The sequence below is a fragment of the Chinchilla lanigera genome, unplaced genomic scaffold (assembly GCF_000276665.1).
Source record: "Chinchilla lanigera isolate Chin_1 unplaced genomic scaffold, ChiLan1.0 scaffold00032, whole genome shotgun sequence".
Lineage (NCBI taxonomy): Eukaryota > Metazoa > Chordata > Mammalia > Rodentia > Chinchillidae > Chinchilla > Chinchilla lanigera.
This window is the reverse complement of record NW_004955433.1, coordinates 13,102,424-13,122,345: the sequence shown is the minus strand read 5'-3', so window position 1 is coordinate 13,122,345 and position 19,922 is coordinate 13,102,424. Positions and strand designations below refer to the sequence as shown.

The 19,922-nt window shown below is 36.2% G+C and overlaps 2 protein-coding genes across 2 annotated transcripts in view; both read right to left on the bottom strand.

Moving 5' to 3' along the window:
* Positions 1-2,148: 2,148 nt before the first annotated feature.
* Lpcat2 (lysophosphatidylcholine acyltransferase 2) overlaps positions 2,149-19,922 on the bottom strand; it is a gene marked incomplete at its 3' end in the record, with an annotated part of 67,718 nt that continues 49,944 nt past the window's right edge. Inside the window, 3 exon segments of the mRNA XM_005388319.2 lie at positions 2,149-2,755; positions 5,373-5,508; positions 8,827-8,925. Of these exon segments, the coding sequence (XP_005388376.1) occupies positions 2,571-2,755; positions 5,373-5,508; positions 8,827-8,925 (420 nt within the window).
* Positions 14,481-15,526, bottom strand: Capns2 (calpain, small subunit 2). The gene has a single exon (XM_005388318.2). The coding sequence runs from the start codon at positions 15,399-15,401 to the stop codon at positions 14,658-14,660; it is 744 nt and encodes a 247-aa protein (XP_005388375.1). The 5' UTR covers positions 15,402-15,526; the 3' UTR covers positions 14,481-14,657.

The window sequence follows — 19,922 nt, the reverse complement described above, 5'->3', positions numbered from 1 at the left end:
AAAAAAAAAAAAAAAAAAAAGTAAAAAACTAAAAAGAAGGGAGTGTCCTTTAAACATCCATTAAGGAAATCACCACTGACTGTCACAGCCAGCCTCCCAAAGCTCGGAACACCATGGCAGAGGGAGATTAAACATACACAATGCAAGCACCTTGGTTCATAAGCATTCAGTGTGTCATTATCCCCCAACAGAATTGTTTTGATTGAAAGTGTTTATCATTTATAGGTTTTAAGATCTAGTATTTCTCATTTCAGAGAGTAACACATAAAACCTCAGTGGATTTAGCTACTTTAATGAAACTTAATCCCTTATGTTAAAATTTAAGAAAAAACTCTCTGGAAAAAAAATTCTTGTTAGGAACACAGATGAATAGAGACCCGGCATATTGTAATACTAATGATCATGACTTGTGTTATTATACACAAGGCAATCAGTCAAAAGTCAATTCTTTAAGAATAATGCTTACTATTTTGGGTAAAATTTGAGTTTTTTATTAGGGCAAAATGATGGCTGATATTTCATAAATCTTAAATACAAATAAAAATGCTTAATCATATTTGTTAATTTGAAAACCTAAACTATAATACTTAAAGGTATATTTGAGATGAAACAGAATTCTTTAATCATCAAGAATTTTATGTAGTAAATTTGTTTATTCAGTAAGACAATAATAAAAAAAGAATATTACATTCACAGAAGTGGAGTAAAGAATATAAAATATTATTCTAAAATAGGAAAACAATAGGACCATAATTAAGAACCTGATGGAAAGCTTTTAATTACAATGTTACTCTTTTATTATTAATAGGGCTAATATATTGTTTTGTCAGTGAAAAACAGTGATGGTACCTGAGTATTATACACATTTACCACGTGTGGCAGACTCTATTACAAAGTAATTAATAATTAATTACTTATGCAAGTTTCCTGCTCATTTAACACTTAAAAAATGCTTTAAGACATATAAAAAAGCAAATAATTACATATAATTAAGGGTGAAATTTTCCGGTACTCCATTATTCAAGTACATATTTACCTATGAAATTAAGAACACTAAGTGCTTAATGTGTAAAACGAGTTTAAAGTCATGGCTCTTGAATGAATATGATCTCCAATACTGCCATGAGCCTTCTCAGTTTCAAAAAAATGTACTTCAGAAAACTAGCTTAAGGGTGAATCACTAATACATTCTGAAATGCAGTCAAAACAAAGAGCTTGATTTTAAGGACTGAATTCAGAATGAGAACCCACTATTTTTATAATTATATTAATAAACTGTTTCTTTGTTCAGATTCTCAAACATAAATGATATTAACAATATGCTCACATGAGCCCTAATAAAAATGACACTTCAGGGAAATCATTGCTTAACCTAGAGAAAAAAAATGTTACTCTTGGATTCTTGCCTAGGGCATAAATTGTGGTCATGTATTAATAAAGTAGGTTTTTTGATTCTCTAGCTTTTAGAGATATTTTGGAACCTTTTATGTTTCCCATGTAGATATTTTAGACAAGCTCTAGAATTTGAGAGGACAATTAACAAAATAAAACTCCCTCTTGAATGGTAAAATATATTAATTCTACTATTGTATAAATAGAACAGATCTGATTCACTTGTCAGACAAGTGCTAGCTTCTGAACCATCCAATTCAAATTAAATTTAACTCTGTGGCAAATAATTCATTTTCTCATTAGGTAATCAATGTTACCTTCAATAAGGCAATTCCTACTTAGCCTCTGGTCATAGCAGTCATCTTCAAAACAAAGTTCTAAACCTGTAGCTCATGTAAAAGGAAATGATTTCCTTAGCAGGTGGCTTAAGGAAATCTGCAGTAGAGATGCAGAGAATATAAAGAGAATATGAGTCCTTGAGAAGTCTCATCTAATTAATGGTGCTCTTTCTTCCCACATGGAACTGATCCAAGAAACCCAAAGGTAAATGCAAACATTAATCTATGAAGTTAACAATAAAAAATTCTGCAGTATCTCCCAGACTCTTCATGGTATTACTGGGTTTTTTTTTGTTTGTTTTTTTTTTTGGTCTTTTTGAGACAGGGTCTCCCTATGCAGTTCAGGCTGGCCTTGAGCTTACTTTGTAGCTCAGGCTGGTCTCGAACTCGCAACAATCTCTTGCCTCAGCCTCTCAAGTGCTGGGATTACAGGCATGCACCATCACGCCCTGCTAGTATTACTGTTTTTTAAAGGAAATGGACTAAAAATATTTATATTGTATTAAAAATCTTTAGAAGGTTGACAATGCTGACCAGTAAACAGACCAATGTATTCATTTGGTTATGTAAATTATACTAGAAAATCCATAAAAATACAGAATATTTATCACTAAACTGGTGAACAACCAGCAAAATACAATGTAACGCAAAAGAAAAGGAATGTTACTTGGTATATGCCAGTTAATAAAAGCAGTTTTAGGAAGAAAATCTATCAATGTTATAAAAAAGCTTCCTCCTTTAAGCACCTTTACCCCACAAGCACATTTAAAATATAATTGATAAATGCACATTTAATTTTAAGCAAAAGCCACCGCATTCTCTTCACTGGGAGTACTGTACTCAGTCATCTTTTTTGTCTGAGGTATTTTCTTCATGGTTTTCAGGGCTGACTTTATTACTTGCAATAGAAGGAGTTGTCTGTACTTCCTTTGGCATGGAAAACACATGGCAGGTCTGGAGGTCTAAATACGTTGTAAATATTTTAGCATACTCTGGGTGCCTCAGGGCAAAATTTTTGAATTCCTCTAGAAAATGAGAAAAGAAAATCCAATAAATTGGGGTGAGTCTCTTTTGACACAGTACAGAGTAACAAATACCCTTAATCGTATCATACAATTATTACAAAGTTCTGTTACCCAGCTCACCAACACTGCCGGTGAGAATATAAATTGTACAACCATTCTGGAGTTTTCCCACTCACTAGTGAAGTCAAAGATAGGCATACTGCATGACCCATACATTCCATGCTGAGGTACACAGGCTAGAAGAATTGTGTGTATTGTATACAGGGGATGTGAATGAGAATGTTCATAGCAATATTATTGATATTAGGTTAAAACTAAAATAGAATATTTAAAGAGGTATATTTCTTGGCTAGGGATGTAGCTCAGTGGCACAGTACTTGTCTCGCATGTGTGAGGACCTAGGTTCAATTCCAAATACTGAAAAGATGTATACTTCTATGATGAAATGTAAAGCAAGGCAAAGTTTCCTTTTAAAGTCAGGTACAGTTCCCTCTTGGAAGAGTAAGGAACAGGTTGTGATTAGAAAGGGACACCCAGGGAATTCTGGGGCTTTGGGAAAGCTCTATTTCCTGAATAGAAACAGCAGTCACATGGGTGCTCATTTTATAAGACTTTGCTCTTCTCCATATTTATGTTTTATCCTATTTTCTGTATTTATGTTATTTTGAGCACTAAAAATGTTTTCAAAACTTCTGCTACAAAGGACTTTCTATTACTACTATTAATAGTCTCAAAACTATTAACTCTAGCATAGAAAGATGCAACCTTAAAAAGTTGAGCCTGGGCTTATATTCAAAACAGTAGTGGCTGATAAAATATATATAACAATCATACCACTAGATTTTCAGTAGTGATTGTTTTTTATCTCAAGTATTTAAGACTTCAGCACTGACAGGAGTATGAAGGCTAAGTTAACTATGAGGTCTCAGATCTCAAACCTCCAATAAGCAAGAGTTTCTAAAGTATACTGTTTTCAAATTTTTATATTTCTCTGTTCTCTCCTACATGAATCTATATCAGTGATGGAGAGGAGGACTTACGTGACTCTAAGATAAGGGAGTATGAGAGCTGATTTACTGAAACCAAAATTTTTAATTTCAAAACTTGTGCTCTGTCCAAAAGACCAAGATCATCTGGTGGGATGTCAATGGCATTAAACACTAACTCATTTCTAAAAGTGCCCCAAGTTGGCTATCGCAGACTTTGGCCATTACTTTGACTAATGGAAAACCAAGAGCAAAAACAGTTTCAAGGATCACATTCATGACATGTCAATAACTGCTTTTAAGTAAAATTATAGTTATATACCTCAAACACCCCTAAAAAGTTGGACTTACACAGTATTTGGGAAGGGGATATTTGCTTGTGTATTCTAAAAAGAAACATGCTGCACTCCAAAGAAACAGACTTCCCTAAAAGTACTTAAACTGACAGGTTAAAATCATGACTACCTATAAATCATTTTTAGTACCTTCCCCTGAAATAGTTATTCCAAATAGTTTTGAAAATTTAGTACTTCAAGGTAACAAACAGTATTACTCATAAAAGGAAAATGGTCAGAGAAGAATTAGTATACATGGATTTATGAACTTTTATCTAAGTATGCATACTTTGCAATTTTACCTTTTTTATTTAGTTTACTTTAATTTTTTTTTTTTAATGAACTCATAGAGTAAGGATCCTAAGCACTTAATTACCCAAAGAAGAATATGGGGCTGCCTAAATGACAGTAATTAAAGACAGAGTAAAAGAAGTATGTGATCTACTCTCTCCATGCAGTTAAGGCTAACAAGCTGAAACTCTTTGAACGCCATTAGAGAAAAGTAATTAAGGAATGAAGGAGCCTCTCCAGCCTGAGAGGAAAGATTGGGGAAGATAAGCCAGGCTGACTTCTGTGATCACATCAAAGTCAAGGCAGGAAACAATCACCGAGGTCTCTCCACTGTGTGCTTCTGCGTGACTACACTGTGAAGAACAAGAAAACTGATTTACCCTCAGATGGCTCAATTTGGGGCTGAGCCATCAGGAGAGAAGACAGTGGTAGAGGGACCTGCCATGTAGCATGGATCTTGTGAAGGCTTTCATCAACTGCTACAGTAAACATCCATAAACGGTTCAGCTACTATTAATGTTGGCACGTAGGTCCACACTCCTCTGCTGTATTCTGAACCCAGTTTGATGAACTTGCTGAGTGTCACCTGGCTACTGGAAGCAACTATGAGTGGTACCTAGGTATGGAGTCAATGATGCATGCTGTAAAGCCAAGCTGTCCTGGATTTTGAAGCCTGGTTCTTATATTTCTAGCTAGACAACCTAAGAAAAATTACTTAATTCTGTACTCAGTCAAAGAAAAGTAAGAATACTGATTAAATAAATAGGTTTTCTGTAAATATTGAATGAATTAATGTATACAAAATGTTTAAGAGTGCCTAAGCCTGAGCGTGTAAGTGCTCAATAAATAGCTATTACTATTACTAACACACCATACAATCCTTAGCATAATCATCATCATCATTGTTACCATTATTCCTACTATTAATATAATTAGTCAAGGGAAACATTCATGTATGAGCCTCAATTCACATTCTGGATGCTCTGAGGCCAGAGTGTCACTCACCATAGGAAATAGAGTCTCCTTGGGCGATTTCCTTGAAGAGACCAGAAACATCAAGGTCAGGCACTCCAAGAGAAGCCTGCAGAATGGTGGAAAACTCTTCCTCTGTTATGCAGCCATCCTTGTCCACATCAAAGAGCTAAAGAAGAAGCAAAGAGTTCCCTCAGAAGACCAGTATTATGGAATGATCTTGGAAATAAACTCATTAATGGTTCAAATATTTATTGCACCATGGGCTAAGATATGTGTATGATGAAAGTATGGTCTCTGTGGCTCTTACAACATTAATAGTTTACTGGTAGAAAAAGAATTAAACTAGCATGTATCACAGTACTAAATTCAAAAGGAAATGGAACCTCTATGGGAAACACGATGACTCCTAAAGAAAGAGGTCCAAAAGGCTTACCAGAGTGACTGATATCATATTGGGTTCCTGCAACATGAAGAGATATTACCAGAAAAGACAAGAAATGTCAGGTGACAGCCTGGGGAGGAGAAGTCTCCGGCCAAGTCAGGAGACTGAGGTTAAGAGTTAGGTGATGGTACATACATAGTGCTTCACTTAATCTTGTAGGACGATGATAGGAAAGAATGTGGTATGATTATATGTGAACTGAAGGAAGTCTTTAAAGCAGAAAATGGAAGATGGGCTAGGGGCAGGAGGCTGATAAAACCACAGGCAAGAGAAATAATTCTGGGGTAAACAAGCAGGAAGAAAAGGAAGGAAAGAATTTGTAAGCAGCAAAGTTAAGATTTGCAGCAGAGGACTGCAGTGATGGAAAGAAAGAAGCCAAAGATGGCTGAGCTTTCTAGCCTGGGTAACTGGGTGAAAGCTCGTTACATTAAGCCGGAGAGGGACACAGAAAAACAGGTGCCAAAGGAGATGAAGAGTTGGAGCTGAATAGCTTAAATGAGTCAGAGGTGGTCAGAAGTAAGCGAGTCAGATAGCAGTTCAGAGACTGAGGAGGCTGGAGCTATGAACCCTGGTAAGAACTGGACTGATGGGTATGTTCAAGCTGATCTGTGGAGAATATACAAAGTAATGCAAAGTAAGAACAGCAGTGGTAGAGATGTGAAAGGAAGAACAGACAGAGCAGCATTTGGGAGAACCAGGAAAGAAGAGTACGCATTTTAGATAAGTTAAGGGCGGTTTTCATGTCAAGAGAAAGAGACTGTGATTAGCAGTGATGGCTAACAAAGCAAAATGCCACAGAAAGGCCAAGCAAGAAGCGAAAAGGTTTGCTGGATTTGGCACTTAGGAAACTGTGATGACTTTAATAAAATCAGGAAACTGGAAGCCAGATAATAATAATGGAAATCAAGGCAGGGACAGAAGTGAAAAGTAAAGGGAACTGGCATGGACACTTCTTTTTAAAAAATTATGGAATGAAAGCCAGGAGATAACAACACAGCAGCCAAACACCAAAGGAAGTTGTCTTTAGGAAGGGCTACATTGAATAGGAGGGAAGAGGCAGTAGAGTGGGATAAGTTGAAAAATTAATCAGGAGAGCTGGTATAACTGGGAGATAATTAACATCCCATAATCAAAATCCTGTGGGTGTTAAGAATTTTTAATGGTGTAAGCAATTATGCTTGGCACTGATCAAAAGCATTCACTTCACTTACCATGTATTAACTCTTAACCTTTCCAATAGTCTTATGTCAGGTAGACCATTTGTACCCTCCCTTGAGTTTGAATTATGAACCGAATTGAGTTTGATTACTTTCACTACAGTGCTCAAGGGAGGGTATAGGGCAGTTCTTATAATAGGGAACTCTTGAGCTGTCTAATTCTGAGTTTTCTCCTAAGCCTACACCCAGCCAAATCCACTCTGGTGTCAGCTGGTCAGAGTCTACTCTATCACTTGCAACTGAAAAGCTCTAACAGTCTCACTCTAAAGGTCACTTTAAAGGCAAAATAAAAGCTAAGAAGTAACCCACAAAATACTACCCAAAGAAATGGATGAAGAAGAGTCCTAAATATAAAAGGGTGCTATTCAGTGAAAAATAAGGTATGTAAAACTATTTCTAAAACATAAAACACACCTGAAAATGAAGGTTAAAAAATGAGCAATGCAAAGATGACCCTTGCCTTATTGAAAAAAAAAAAAAAAAAACAACTAATTATAGTTGTAAGCCTTCCTTTCTTCTTTCCTTCATTCCAAACCAAGGTCTAGGCTAGACAAAATTCTCACGACTTCTTTAAAAACAATAATTACTGTGATTAAGGGCCAAGTTTTCTATCAGGTCTTTCATCGGTAAACCAAAAGTGACTCTTTGCCCAGCTAAACTTGTAATTACACATACAGTTTCAAAACAGAAACAGAAATATCTGCATTGGAATAAGTTAGCAATGTGTATAATTTTAGGTTTTATGATGAATAAGACTATAAAAGCTAAAGGTCTTACTTTCTGGAAAATGTTCTGGCCCTTGCCTTATGACCATCTGCTAGGCATCAACCACTTAGGTTTTTTTAGAGGCTTAGCAGTGAATTCAGTTTGAACCAATACAAAATAAAAAGTCAACTCAAGACTTTGTATTAATGACAGAACACATGAAAATTCCTGAGGCTATTCCTGGTGGCCTGTAAGACAGGAGAAAGAATTCTTGGCAGGGGAGTCTTTCTAGATAATAGAGGGGAAATAAACTTGTAGTCACAGTGGGATATTCTTCTCAGGGAAGTCAGAAAGAGGTAAGAGTAGGAAATAGGGATAGCAAAGGTCCTCAGCTTTCTTTGTTTGGATGTGGGCAGAAACCAGCGCCCTGCACAAGGGCCAATGTACACAGAGTAGTAGGACAAGTGAGGATACCAGGATTCTGTTATACTTGAGAGATAACATTCTTAAAAGTCAAAGGAAGACTGTATTTAAATACTAATAGATAAAGCACCTTTATTGTCTGAATGAAATACACTATATTTTTTCCTCTCCTCTGTAAGTGACAAATAAAACCTGGGGCATCATAATTCAAACTTTTATCAAACTCTGTGATACTAAAGGAAGACCTACAGGATAGAAACTTGGGACATTCACGGGGGTATTTACCTGACACCCTCACAACAAAATAAACTCCAGTAGCCAAATGATCTCTGACATACCAGACTAAGAAAAGAAGGACAGATCAGAACTTTTCACATCGTGAATTAGGAGGAGTACTGCCAAGTGGTGTTTATTTATAAAACTTACTTGGGGCTTCAAAATGAGGAGACTGAAAAGAAATAATTTTTAAATTAATTTGTTAAATCACCTGCTCCTCAATTTTGATGTCGTTCCCTAGACTGCTTTCCTTTCTGCTTAAATGAATGCTTGTGTTTTCTTTATTCTCAGTAGTAATTGACTTAATAACATTATTCTCCTGTACGTGTCACAGCAGACCCTCCAATTTTCAAATGATACACTTAGAGTCAACACTTGTTTACAGGGCAGACCGAGATGTTGTCAGTGGAGCTGACAGTACCTTAAATGCCACCTGGATGATCTCCTCTGTGTTGGCAGGGTTGCACAAGACAGCCAGGCCAATCACATACTCTCGGAAGTCGATACTGCCATCATTATTCTGTGAAAGGATGGGAGAAACCAATTAGGAAGCCCACTAGTGAACCACACTGCAAGCTGATATTCCTGTATGCCCTGCAGCTCGATATCATAAGGCAATGAATCCATCTGGACAAAAATTCTCACTGAGATGGAACAGCAAGCAAATGACTCCTCCTCTGCATTCTCAATTCAAAAGGAAGAAAAGAATATGCTCTGTCTAGCAATAAATATAAACAGCTTGTAACTGAGGCCATTTAAAGTGGTCCTTAGGCTCCCAGTGGCAGTTCTTGAGCTCAGCCTTGCCTTGACCGGGCCTTCCAGGGAAGTCTAGGTAGATTTTCATCCTCAGTAGGACCAAAGCATTTATTCCACCACTTTCCTATGTCTATGAAAACCAATCTAAAAGAGAGCTGTGGGGTTATTTTTCTTTCTTTCTTTAATCAATTTTATTGATGTATCATTTACATTCAATAAAATGTAATATCTTTTTTAAAAGTATAGTCTGACTGACAAATGGACACATATACAAAACTGCTACCAAAATCAGTATCTACACTGCATCACCACTGAGGTTTCAGACCAGGATAAGTTTTAAGGATAATAATTTTTCCATCTTCTGCCACCACCAGTTAGCTGTTTTGGTTTTGTTTTGTTTTGTTTTGTTTTGTCTTGTTTTGGTACTGGGGATTGAACGCAGGGCCTTGTGCATGCTAAGCAGATACTCTACCACTGAGCTACACCCCAGTCCACCAGTTAGCTTCTTAATGTACTGTGGAGGGCTGATTTTAGTGAGCCTTAGAGGTTGAAGAGCTTTTGGAATCAGACACTGTATACTGTTCAACATAAATAAATTTCTTTTGCAGTTGGTTTTCACCACTAAGCAATATGGAAGTTTTGACTAGAAGTACTAAAGAGTAGATTTAAAATATGTTGTATGCACACTAAAGTTACAATCATAGATTATCTGTATGATTGGAAATACTCCTTTGAATCTTTGTTGTCAGACATCCAACACTACCAAACCCTACGTATAACACAAGTCAAGCATCAGAACTCATGTTTCAGAAAGAGAAATGTAAGTGTAGTGTATCCTTAGTATTACCAGCAGAATAAGGTAGACTTCTTATTTTCATTAACTGTCTTACATATGAATGGTTTTGACTGATGAAGTTAAGTTAAAGCAGACCCCTGATTCAATCACGTTAGAAGTATATGGAAGTTTTTGATCTAGCGAGATGAAAAGAAAAAAGTAGCATGGGATTATTCTGAAGGATTACCTTTTAGGTTAATAAAAAATACTTATTAAAGTTCCAAATTAAGAATAATACAATTTGGAACTGGAAGGAATCTTAGAAATAAGCCATTCAATTTCATCATTTTTACTGATAAAAAAACTAAGTTTCACTTATGGTTACAAAACTTACTATTACCATAACTGCAATTAAAATTTAGGCAGTCTGACTACCAATCATTTAAATTAAAGCAAATAGTTTGACAAAATATATTGAAAAACAGAAAAAAGATTATAAAGCAATGTATACTCCTTTAATTTTTATATTTTAATCAGCTTCATGCTAAAAATACTATTCCACAAGTCTGTAGTTCTTTCCTTTAAAAATTAATTGAATTCCCCAGAAGAATTATGAACTTAATTTAAAAACCCAGATTTGAAAACATTTCAGGGCCACATTCAAAGGAAGAGACTATTTATATGGAGAAAGGCCCCATTCCTTCCACAAACTGTGGAAGGAACAATCTGGAACGCCTGGAATTACACGGGGTCACTGCAAAAAGAAATGGGACTAAGCCTCACTAAATCTTTGGACTTTGGGTCTCATCTCTTCCCTGGAAGTCAGCAGGAAGAAAGCATGAAAATGTTTGCGGGGTGCACTTGGGTTGCAATTACCAAGTACCTTCCATCTATTCATCCAGGCTATGCCGGCTTCCAGGGCCAGTGGGAAGTTCTAAGTCACTTGCTCAAACAGTGTCCATTCAAAACTACAGAAAGAATAAATGATCTGATTCTCAGGGACCAGTTCTTTCATGCTGTTTCACAGTTGGGTTTCTTCAACATTTGTATTCATAAGGAATCAGAACTTGAACTTCTTAAATCTAGCAATATTTAAAGATATGGTTTTCTGGCAGTGTAGTTATAGGAAAATGGAAACGTCACTTATGTAGTCTTTCATATAGCATGGATGCATCCATGAATGTAAATTTAAATGTTAAAATGAGAATTTACTCCCATTAAGCTTAACAGAACTGCTTTTGGTTGGTAGTTTCAATAAATTTTTAAATTTAGTTTTAGAAGAACAATGACAAGAAAGGATATAGTCTTAAATACATGTTGCCATGGTAAATTGCCAAGAACAGGGACTATTTATTCATCATTGTGCTATAACTGATGTAGTATCATCTCTGCAAATGAGCAATAATGCTAAAATGTTTACATAAAACAATTTAATTTTCAGCAACCCACGACAAGAGATGTCTTCAAACCTTTCAAGATAATTTATAAATCCAAGTGAGTATTATTACTAAGATGCAGTAAATTCTCAGTTATTTAAGAGTCAGGCAAAAAGGGATACTTTTCATATGAATATTCTGACTACAAGTATATTTCCACCCACATATATAAATATATTACCAGTTTTTTTGAATTAAGTTGTTGTCATAGGGTACTTAGCATTAAAAATAAACATTTTAAAAGAAATAGTTCTGGAAGTTCTTCACAGTCAATACAAATTAAGTATCAGTGCTCTGCAGGGGTCTCCACAAATATTTTTAGGGCACCACTCTATGTACTTGTGCAATACTGTTTACTTAGATTTTGGGGCTGCTATGTAAGGCAGCTTTTAAACATATATACACTACGCAAAACTATTTTTGGGTGATGTTTAAGATGACATATAAATTTTGAATGTTTTTGGAAGTTTACTGCTCTCAGGTATGGAGCACACAGTCTAATCCTTTTCCTTGTTTTTCTAAGTTATAGAGCTTAGTGAATTGTATTAAGTTCATTTTCAAAATCACATTTTGAAATTTAAAAATGTAGACTGTACAACTTCACCTATTTTTATTACTGTTATTTTCAATTTACTATACTGATTGTAATTTTTTGTCTTTTTGAAACAGGGTTTTGTTATGCAGTTCAGACTGGCCTTGAGCTCACTTTATAGCCCAGGCTGGTCTTGAACTTGTAAAGATCCTCCTGCCTCAGCCTCCCAAGTGCTGGGATTATAGGCATGTATCACTATGCCTGGCAGCCTATTTGTAATTTAATGTCAGAAATTTAAAAATAATAGATGGATGAATCAAAGACCTTTACCTTGGGATATAGGTAGGTGTCCTTGGGGAAATGGAGACATTTTTAAAAAGTGGGCAATTAATATTTCCTATAACACTAAAAATATGTCTTTAAAATAGCAATTATTAGATGAAAACTGAGAAATTCAACTGCTTGTTAGGCTACTGGTTCTATACAGTGCCAAAGATTTGGTTAATTGGATAAATCTAGAGTTTGGAGTAAATTTTCTGCTCTGCAAACTGGTGCCTGAGATTATTTACATAAATTTTATGCAAATTCAAAAGAGAAACTCAGGTAACTTCTGGAGTTTCTCCATGTGCTTACTGGGTGAGAATTATAAAAGTAGGTAATCCTTCAACTTGAGGAACAAAAGACTTAATGCCACCCTTAGTGTGAGATGATTATCTTAACTTTTACGAAACATTTAAAATGAAATTCAGAACAAAACCGCAACCACAAATTGTGCTCTCCCTAAGAATCACGCAAAAAAATTAAACTATAAACTTAATATTCTGAGTCTATAGAAGACATCTTGGCAGCTTTCTCCCTTCCCCGGCCGCTCTCCTATACCTATTCCTGACATATTCCTGTGTTAATTCTAAAATAGGGAGACTGATATTAATGTGAGGTTGCTGGCAGCAACCTCCCGCCTATATAACGACACCTGGTCTAAGTAGCTTGCCAGACCAAGTTAAATTACAAGTCCCTTGAGGGAAGTGAATGGGATTTCTATGCTTGGCTCCGTTCGGAATTATGTATGCATGGTGTTTCATAAACATTATATGATGGTGATGGTGATGATGGTAAATGTAGAGGCTAAATGCCAACTTCTCCCAGTTTTCACTGGGGATTTCTAACAGGCAGTTAGGGGCTCTTAACGGACCAGTTACATCATTTCCATAGTGACAACTTTCCTCTAAAAGAGTCAAAGGAAAAAAGAATTTATCTTTGCACTCAGGAAGACCCTTCAGAGCAGCCTGGCATAGAGGGAATGTCTTAAAAGAGCACCAGGAGGGGTGGAAAACAAGTAAACAGCAGGCACAGGAAGTGAGCACTTGGAAACGCAGCCTCTCTCACTGAGTCTACTTGCATGAAGATTCTAGATTCTGTTTGCTCCCCTGTAACAGCCTGTATTAAAATTATAAAATCAAACTAAGGGCTAGACACAAGAAAGGCCAGACTAGTCCAGTTTGGGAGTGGCAGTGTATGAGTACACCTGTCTTCCTTCCTTTGGTAATGGCAACACTGATTCTCCTGCTTGGCCTCAGTTTTAGCTGAGACATACTTGAAAAACATTGGGAGAGAGCCATACTTTAAAGCAGTTAAGGCGTCAACTTTGGATGCTCGTTACACTCATCAGAGAAGCTTTAAGAATATTTATTCATCTATGGGCCCCACCTTTACAGACACATATTTAACTTACTTGGAGTGGGACTCAGGTTTCGATCTTCCTAAAAGATTCTCCCCGTGATCCTCAATTGCAGCCAGAGCAAGGAACCAGTCCAGCAAGAGTCAATAATATTTGTTCTGTATACTGCTTTATATTCCCTTTAACTGATTACCATTTGTGTTTTTTGTTTTTCTGCCTGCAACTTTCAAAGGCAAGCAACAGAATTTTCCTTGCTCTAAGGTAGGGCAAGATGTGACAAGACCTGGCTATCTAACAACTGTTGAGCACGCCTTATTCTGTATGAAATATGTATAAGAGAGATCATTTTGATTCTTCAAGGCAGCCAAAGCTATTTCTGACACACGTGTATACCTTTTATTCCTCAAAGTCTTTGATTTTCTCTACAAATGTATCAAAATAAAACTAGCATAGGTTTATTTCATTAGAAAACAAAACGAAGAATTCTAGAATTTTAGATAGTTGCTCCCACATTTTAAAAAACATTACACTTACATAAAGGTGCTAAACTTCACATTTCTGAACCTGCTCCTATTCAAATAAGTATGTTTCCTAGAAAGTACTTTTCATTTCTTTACAGAATAGAAAGAACAGATGCGAAAGTATGAGAAAAACAGATTTTGAGCTTCCCTCCACACTTTGTAAAGGGAAAAATATATCTAAATGCTTCCTTGATTTATTCCAGGATTCCTTAAAAATTGAATTACTCATAAAAACCACAACAATGATAAATTTCCATCTCCTTGGAATTCATTCATTAAGCAACAACACTTTAAAATCTACCCATTGCTTCTTGTCACATATCTGCCTCTATAAATCCAAGACCTTACAAAGCTGTTATGCAAACCACTCAGAACAGTTTTCATTCAAAATGTTTTAATGAAACTATAAAAGGAAGCCAATGATCAGCGATGCGTAAGGTTATGAAAGCTCCCCGGGAAATGATGGCTGCTGGAAGGATAACAGCAACTGTGCATAGTGTGGCAAGGTTTTCACCAGTCCTGCCCCCGAGGGAGGCCTTGGTTCTCTGCTCACTTCAGGAATACATGGTCAGCTGTAGCCATTCTCTGATAGACACCTGAACCAGGCCATCTGCATCTCTATCCAGAGACTTAAAGGCACGAAACATGGCATCCAGGCGGACCAGGCAGCTGATGAAGTTGTTAAAATCCATACCTCCATCATCCTCCGCATACCGCCGGATAATCACTTGGTAAAGCTGTTCATTCAGCTGGAAGCCAGCTGCCTGCAGAGCTTCCCGCAGCTGGGAACTTTTCAGAAACCCGTATTGGTCTCTGTCATACTGCTTAAAGACACACTGCCACTTCCTGATGTTATTCCACAGATACTTAAATTCTTCAAAGCCCAGCTTCCCAGTGGTGTCACTGTCCATGACAGACACAATGCTCCGGCAGGTGTCAAGACTAAAGCCATCAGTCTTCAGTTCCTTGTGCTTAGCAAGGACTTTGTTTAGGATATTCATCAAGTCGGTGGCACCCACCTCCATGTCTGGCCCAGCCAGCTGGGCAAACTGTTGCCGAAACCGCCTAACTTCCTCACTTTCGGAAGCCTCCACGTTGGTGAAATGCTGAGGAGAGGGAGGTGGTTCTGGAGTGTATTGAGCTGCAGCAGCCTCGCTGATGAAATTCACAATTCCTCCTACTATCCCTCCAAGATGTCCTCCTCCTCTTCTTCGCTGACCACCTCCTCCTAGAAGGCCTCCTAGAGCTTCTCCAAGACCCCGATCTGCCCCTTCCAGAAAAGCCTTTGCCAGAAACATGCTTTCAGTTTAACAAGCAAGGATAAAGGCGGTGTTAATCTCGGAGAGAGTGTGCAAAGAGCTGAAATGGAGCCTAAGTGGCTTACATGTGGAAGAACTGGCTTTTCTGTACCTGCCTGGTGAGGTACCACGCCTCATGGTGATGTTTCACCTCCAAATGAAGCTGGCAGATGCCCCTGGGTCCTAGTACCTGCCACATTTTAGAGGCCTCCATAAAATTGTTTTCCACTCTTATAGATAAATATTCCTAAGATGTGGCACAACACATTAGAGTATCTTCAACAGAAAATATGAAACTACATATTTCTATATGTCATTACTTTCTTAGCACCTAAAAGATGGCATGTATTTTCCTAACAGAAGACAAAGTAACTTAATTAAAACACCAGTTTCTGTCCAAGGAATATTTATGTTAAGGGTAGAACAGAAGAATTCTTGGGCATTGGAAGGATATGCACAATGCCCTTCTTTTAGCAAAGATTCTCAAAATCAAAGGTTCCTAAGAAAAAGTTGCAAAAGGGATTTTTTTTTTTTTTTTTAAAAAAAGGTAAGGTCCTCAAGTAACACTACCACAAATTCTGATTCTGGAGGTGTCCTGTGGGGTACCATGATCAACATTTTAGGGACCTTTTTGAAGTATAAGACTTATATAGAAAAATACAGCAATTATGAATGCACAGCTCAAGGAATTTCATAAACTGTCCACATCCATGTCACAGGGTCCACATCACCAGGACCTGAGCAGCCTCTCTGTACATCTTCCAGTTACTCTCCTCTCCCAAGGGTAACGAGTATCCTCACATGTAAAACCATAGACTTTTGCATCTTAAGTGAATGAATCATACAGTATACACTTTTTTGTGCCTTTTTGATTTTAAATGAAAAATTTTCAAATTGTAATTAAAACACACAATTTATCATCTTAATCATTTTAAAGTATAAAGTTCAGTGACATTAAATATGTTGTGCCATTCTGCAACTATTACCACCTTCCACCTTCACAACTTTTTTCATCTTCTCCAAATGAAAGTGCATCCATTAAACAGTAACTTCTATTCTCCTTTCCTCCTATCCCTCGTACCATCATTCTTACTGTGCCTGATTTTGACCATTCTAGATACCTTATACAATTAGAATCATATAGTATTTCTCCTTTTATGCCTAGTTTATTTTACTTAACGTAATATCTTCAAGGTTCATCCAAATTGTACCATGTGTCAGAATTTCCTTCCCTCAAGACAGATAAATAAGATATACACTCCTCTAATGCATAAATATATACCACATTCTGTTTTTCCATTCATCCACTGGTGGACACTTGGATTATTTTCCCCTTAGGGCTATTGTGGACAGCGCTACTACAAACATCAGTATATGTACCTTTGTGTGATCCCCTGACTTCAATTCTTTGGATTACGTACCTGCATGTGGAATGATGGGATGATATGATAATTCTATTTTTACCATTTTGAGGAACTGCCATACTGTTTCTCACAGTGACTGCATCCATTTACAATCCCACAGAGGTTCCAATGAATAATTCCGCATACTCTCAAACACCTGTTATTTTTCCCTTTTAGTTCTTGCTTTTGTAAAAAATCACCATCCTATAGGGTTGAAAGGTGGTATCTGATTATGGTTTCCAATGTTGTTCTCTGACAATGAGCGATGTGGACATCATTTTATGTGCTTATTGGCAATTTGGATATCTTCTTTGGAGAAATATCTATTCCAATCCTTTAACCATCTTAAAATGGTTAACCAAGTTATTTCTTTTTTTATTGTTGAGTTGTAGAAGTTCTTCAAACCTTTGGTTTTAACCCCTCATCAGATACTGTATATTATTTTCAAGTATTTTCTTCTGTCCTGTGGGTTACCTCTACAGTATGCTGTCACTGTTCTATGATGCACAAAAGTTTTAAATTTTGATGCAATCCAATTTATTTATTTTCTGTGTTACCTGTGCTTTTAATATCACATCCAAAAAATTATTGAGAACTTGTATCATGAAGCTTTTCTCCTATGCTTTCATCTAAGAGATTTTTATAGTGTCAACTCTTAGATTTGGTTCTTTGATCCATTTTGAGTTTATCCTTTCACATAAGGGAAAGATCTAACTTAATTCTTTTGCATATGGATACCTAATTTTCCTAGCAGTATTTGGTGAGAAGACTGTTCTTTTTTCATTGAATAGTTTTCATATTCTTGTTGAAAATTACTTGATCATATATTGGTTTATATGTCTGTCTTTATGTCTTTATGGTTTGATTAGCTGTAGATTTGTAGCAAGGTTTGATCAGGAAATGTGAGACCTCCAGATCTGTTCTGTATTTTCCAGATTGTTTTGGTTTATTCACCATCTCTTGGGATTCTACATGAATTCTAGAATTGATTTTTCTATTTCTATAAAAGATAACTGTTGGGATTTTCATAAGGATTGCGTTGAATATGTAGATCATTTTGGCTTGCATTGACATTTTAAGTCTTCTAATCCATGAACATGAGACATCTTTTCACTTATTTGGGTTTTAAATTTCTTTTACCAGTGCTTTGAGGTTTTCAGTATACATGCTTTTAGCCTTCTTTATTAAATTTGTTCCTAGGCATTTCATTCTTTTTTGATGTATTCTGATAGAACTGCTTTCTTAATTTCTTTCTCACATAGTTCATTATTAGTGTATAGAAATACAGTGTTGGTTTTATATTCTGCAACTTTGTGAAATTCACTGACTAGTTCTAAATTGGTTTTGTTTATTTGGTGGAATATCTATTTTGCTTATTTGGTGGAATAGTTTTCATTTATTTTTCTTGCCTAATTGTGCTGGCAAGGACTTCTAGCACTATGTTGGATAGAAGAAGGGAAAGCAAATATTCTACCCTGATTCTTTATCTTAGAGGAGAAATGTTTAATCTTTCACCCTTACATATAACATGAGCTGTAGGTTTTCATGTATGTTTACTATGTAGAGGCACATTTTTTCTTTTACTATCTTGAGTATTCTTATGCTGAAAGAATACAAATTTTATCAAATCCTTTTTTATGTCAATTGAGAAGATGTGATTTTACCCCTTCCTGGTGGTAATATAAATGGTGTATTATATTGCATTTTCATATAATGAAGATTACTTGCATTCTAAGAATAAATCCTACTTGATAATGGTGTACAGTCCTTTAAGTATGAGGTTGGTTTCTGTTTGGTGATATTTTATTAAAGGACTTTTATATCAATATTCATATGACATTTTGCTCTGTAGTTTTCTTGTAGTGTCATTATCTGATTACATTTTCAGGAAAATACTGGCCTCATAGAAGTCATAAAGAGCTCCCTACTTTTCCATTTTTTGGGAACAGTTTGAGACAGATTGGTGTTAATTCTTTTCTCAATGCATGGTAGAGTTTACCAGTGAAGCAATCTGGTCTGGGGTTTCTGTTTGCTGAGAAGTATGTGACTAGTGACTTAATCTCCTTTTCAATTGTAGGTCTTTTCAGATTTTCTATTTCTTCATGTTTCAGTTTTGGGCAATGTATACTTCCAGGGATTTTTCTATTTTATCGAGGTTATATACAGTTATCCATAGACCTCATTTATAACCCTCACCTCTCTAAATTTAGTAGTATATCTCTTCTCATCTGATTTTTTTGTCATCCAGGATTCTTTTGAAGATCTATCAGTGAACTCAGGGGGAGGTGGCTAGCATTTAATGTCTCAGATATCACTTAGCATTTGGGGTCACAATTTCAAATCTGCTAAATAATGGTAATAACGTCCCCCTTGAGTACCTCAAAACAATTCAGTCTGATACATTACATATCAGCACTTGGCCTCGGTGCTTAGGAGAAGACAGTAAATAAACAGGACTATTGTGCTCAAGGGTCAAGTAGATCCACAGGGACTGGTTTTAACTATAAGCTAATGGTTATGTTTATATTTCTACTATTAATATTAATTCTTTCCATTTGTATATTACATGCTTTGATATTCAGGTTTCATAAAATTTCTCTAAAAGACATGAATGTATTCCAGATAAGGAAAGAACACTCAGAAAAATTCAGATACTTATTCAAGATCATTCTGCTAATATACTGTATTACGTTATCAAACTAATAGGGTTGTCGAAACGGGAGCAAGGAATTCTGCTGAGGCAAAAGAAAGCCTTGAATACTGGCTGAATCAGGGTTCTTACATAGAAAAGGGATATAAGAGGACAGTATAGTAAAAACACAAAGAAGCTAAGGGATATGAAGTATTCAAGAGATGGTGAAGAGTATGATATGGTGGGAATCTATTTCTGGGAATAATGGAAACAAAGAGATATCAACAATATGGAATGAGATTGGAAAAATCTTCAAACTGCCATGCATCACAGTCTATCAAACAAGTTACTGCAAAACTACTGACAACTCAAATGTAAGTCAAAGGGAAATCAGATGTGAAAGTGTTTTGGAAATTACACAGTGCTAGAACTGAATACTGACTATTCTAGCTATTATTCTGGGAGAGAATAGCAGCTAGGGAACAT

Excerpts from the sequence above, each read along its gene's own strand:
- Capns2 (XM_005388318.2), bottom strand. The coding sequence starts at position 15,401 with ATGTTTCTGGCAAAGGCTTTTCTGGAAGGGGCAGATCGGGGTCTTGGA.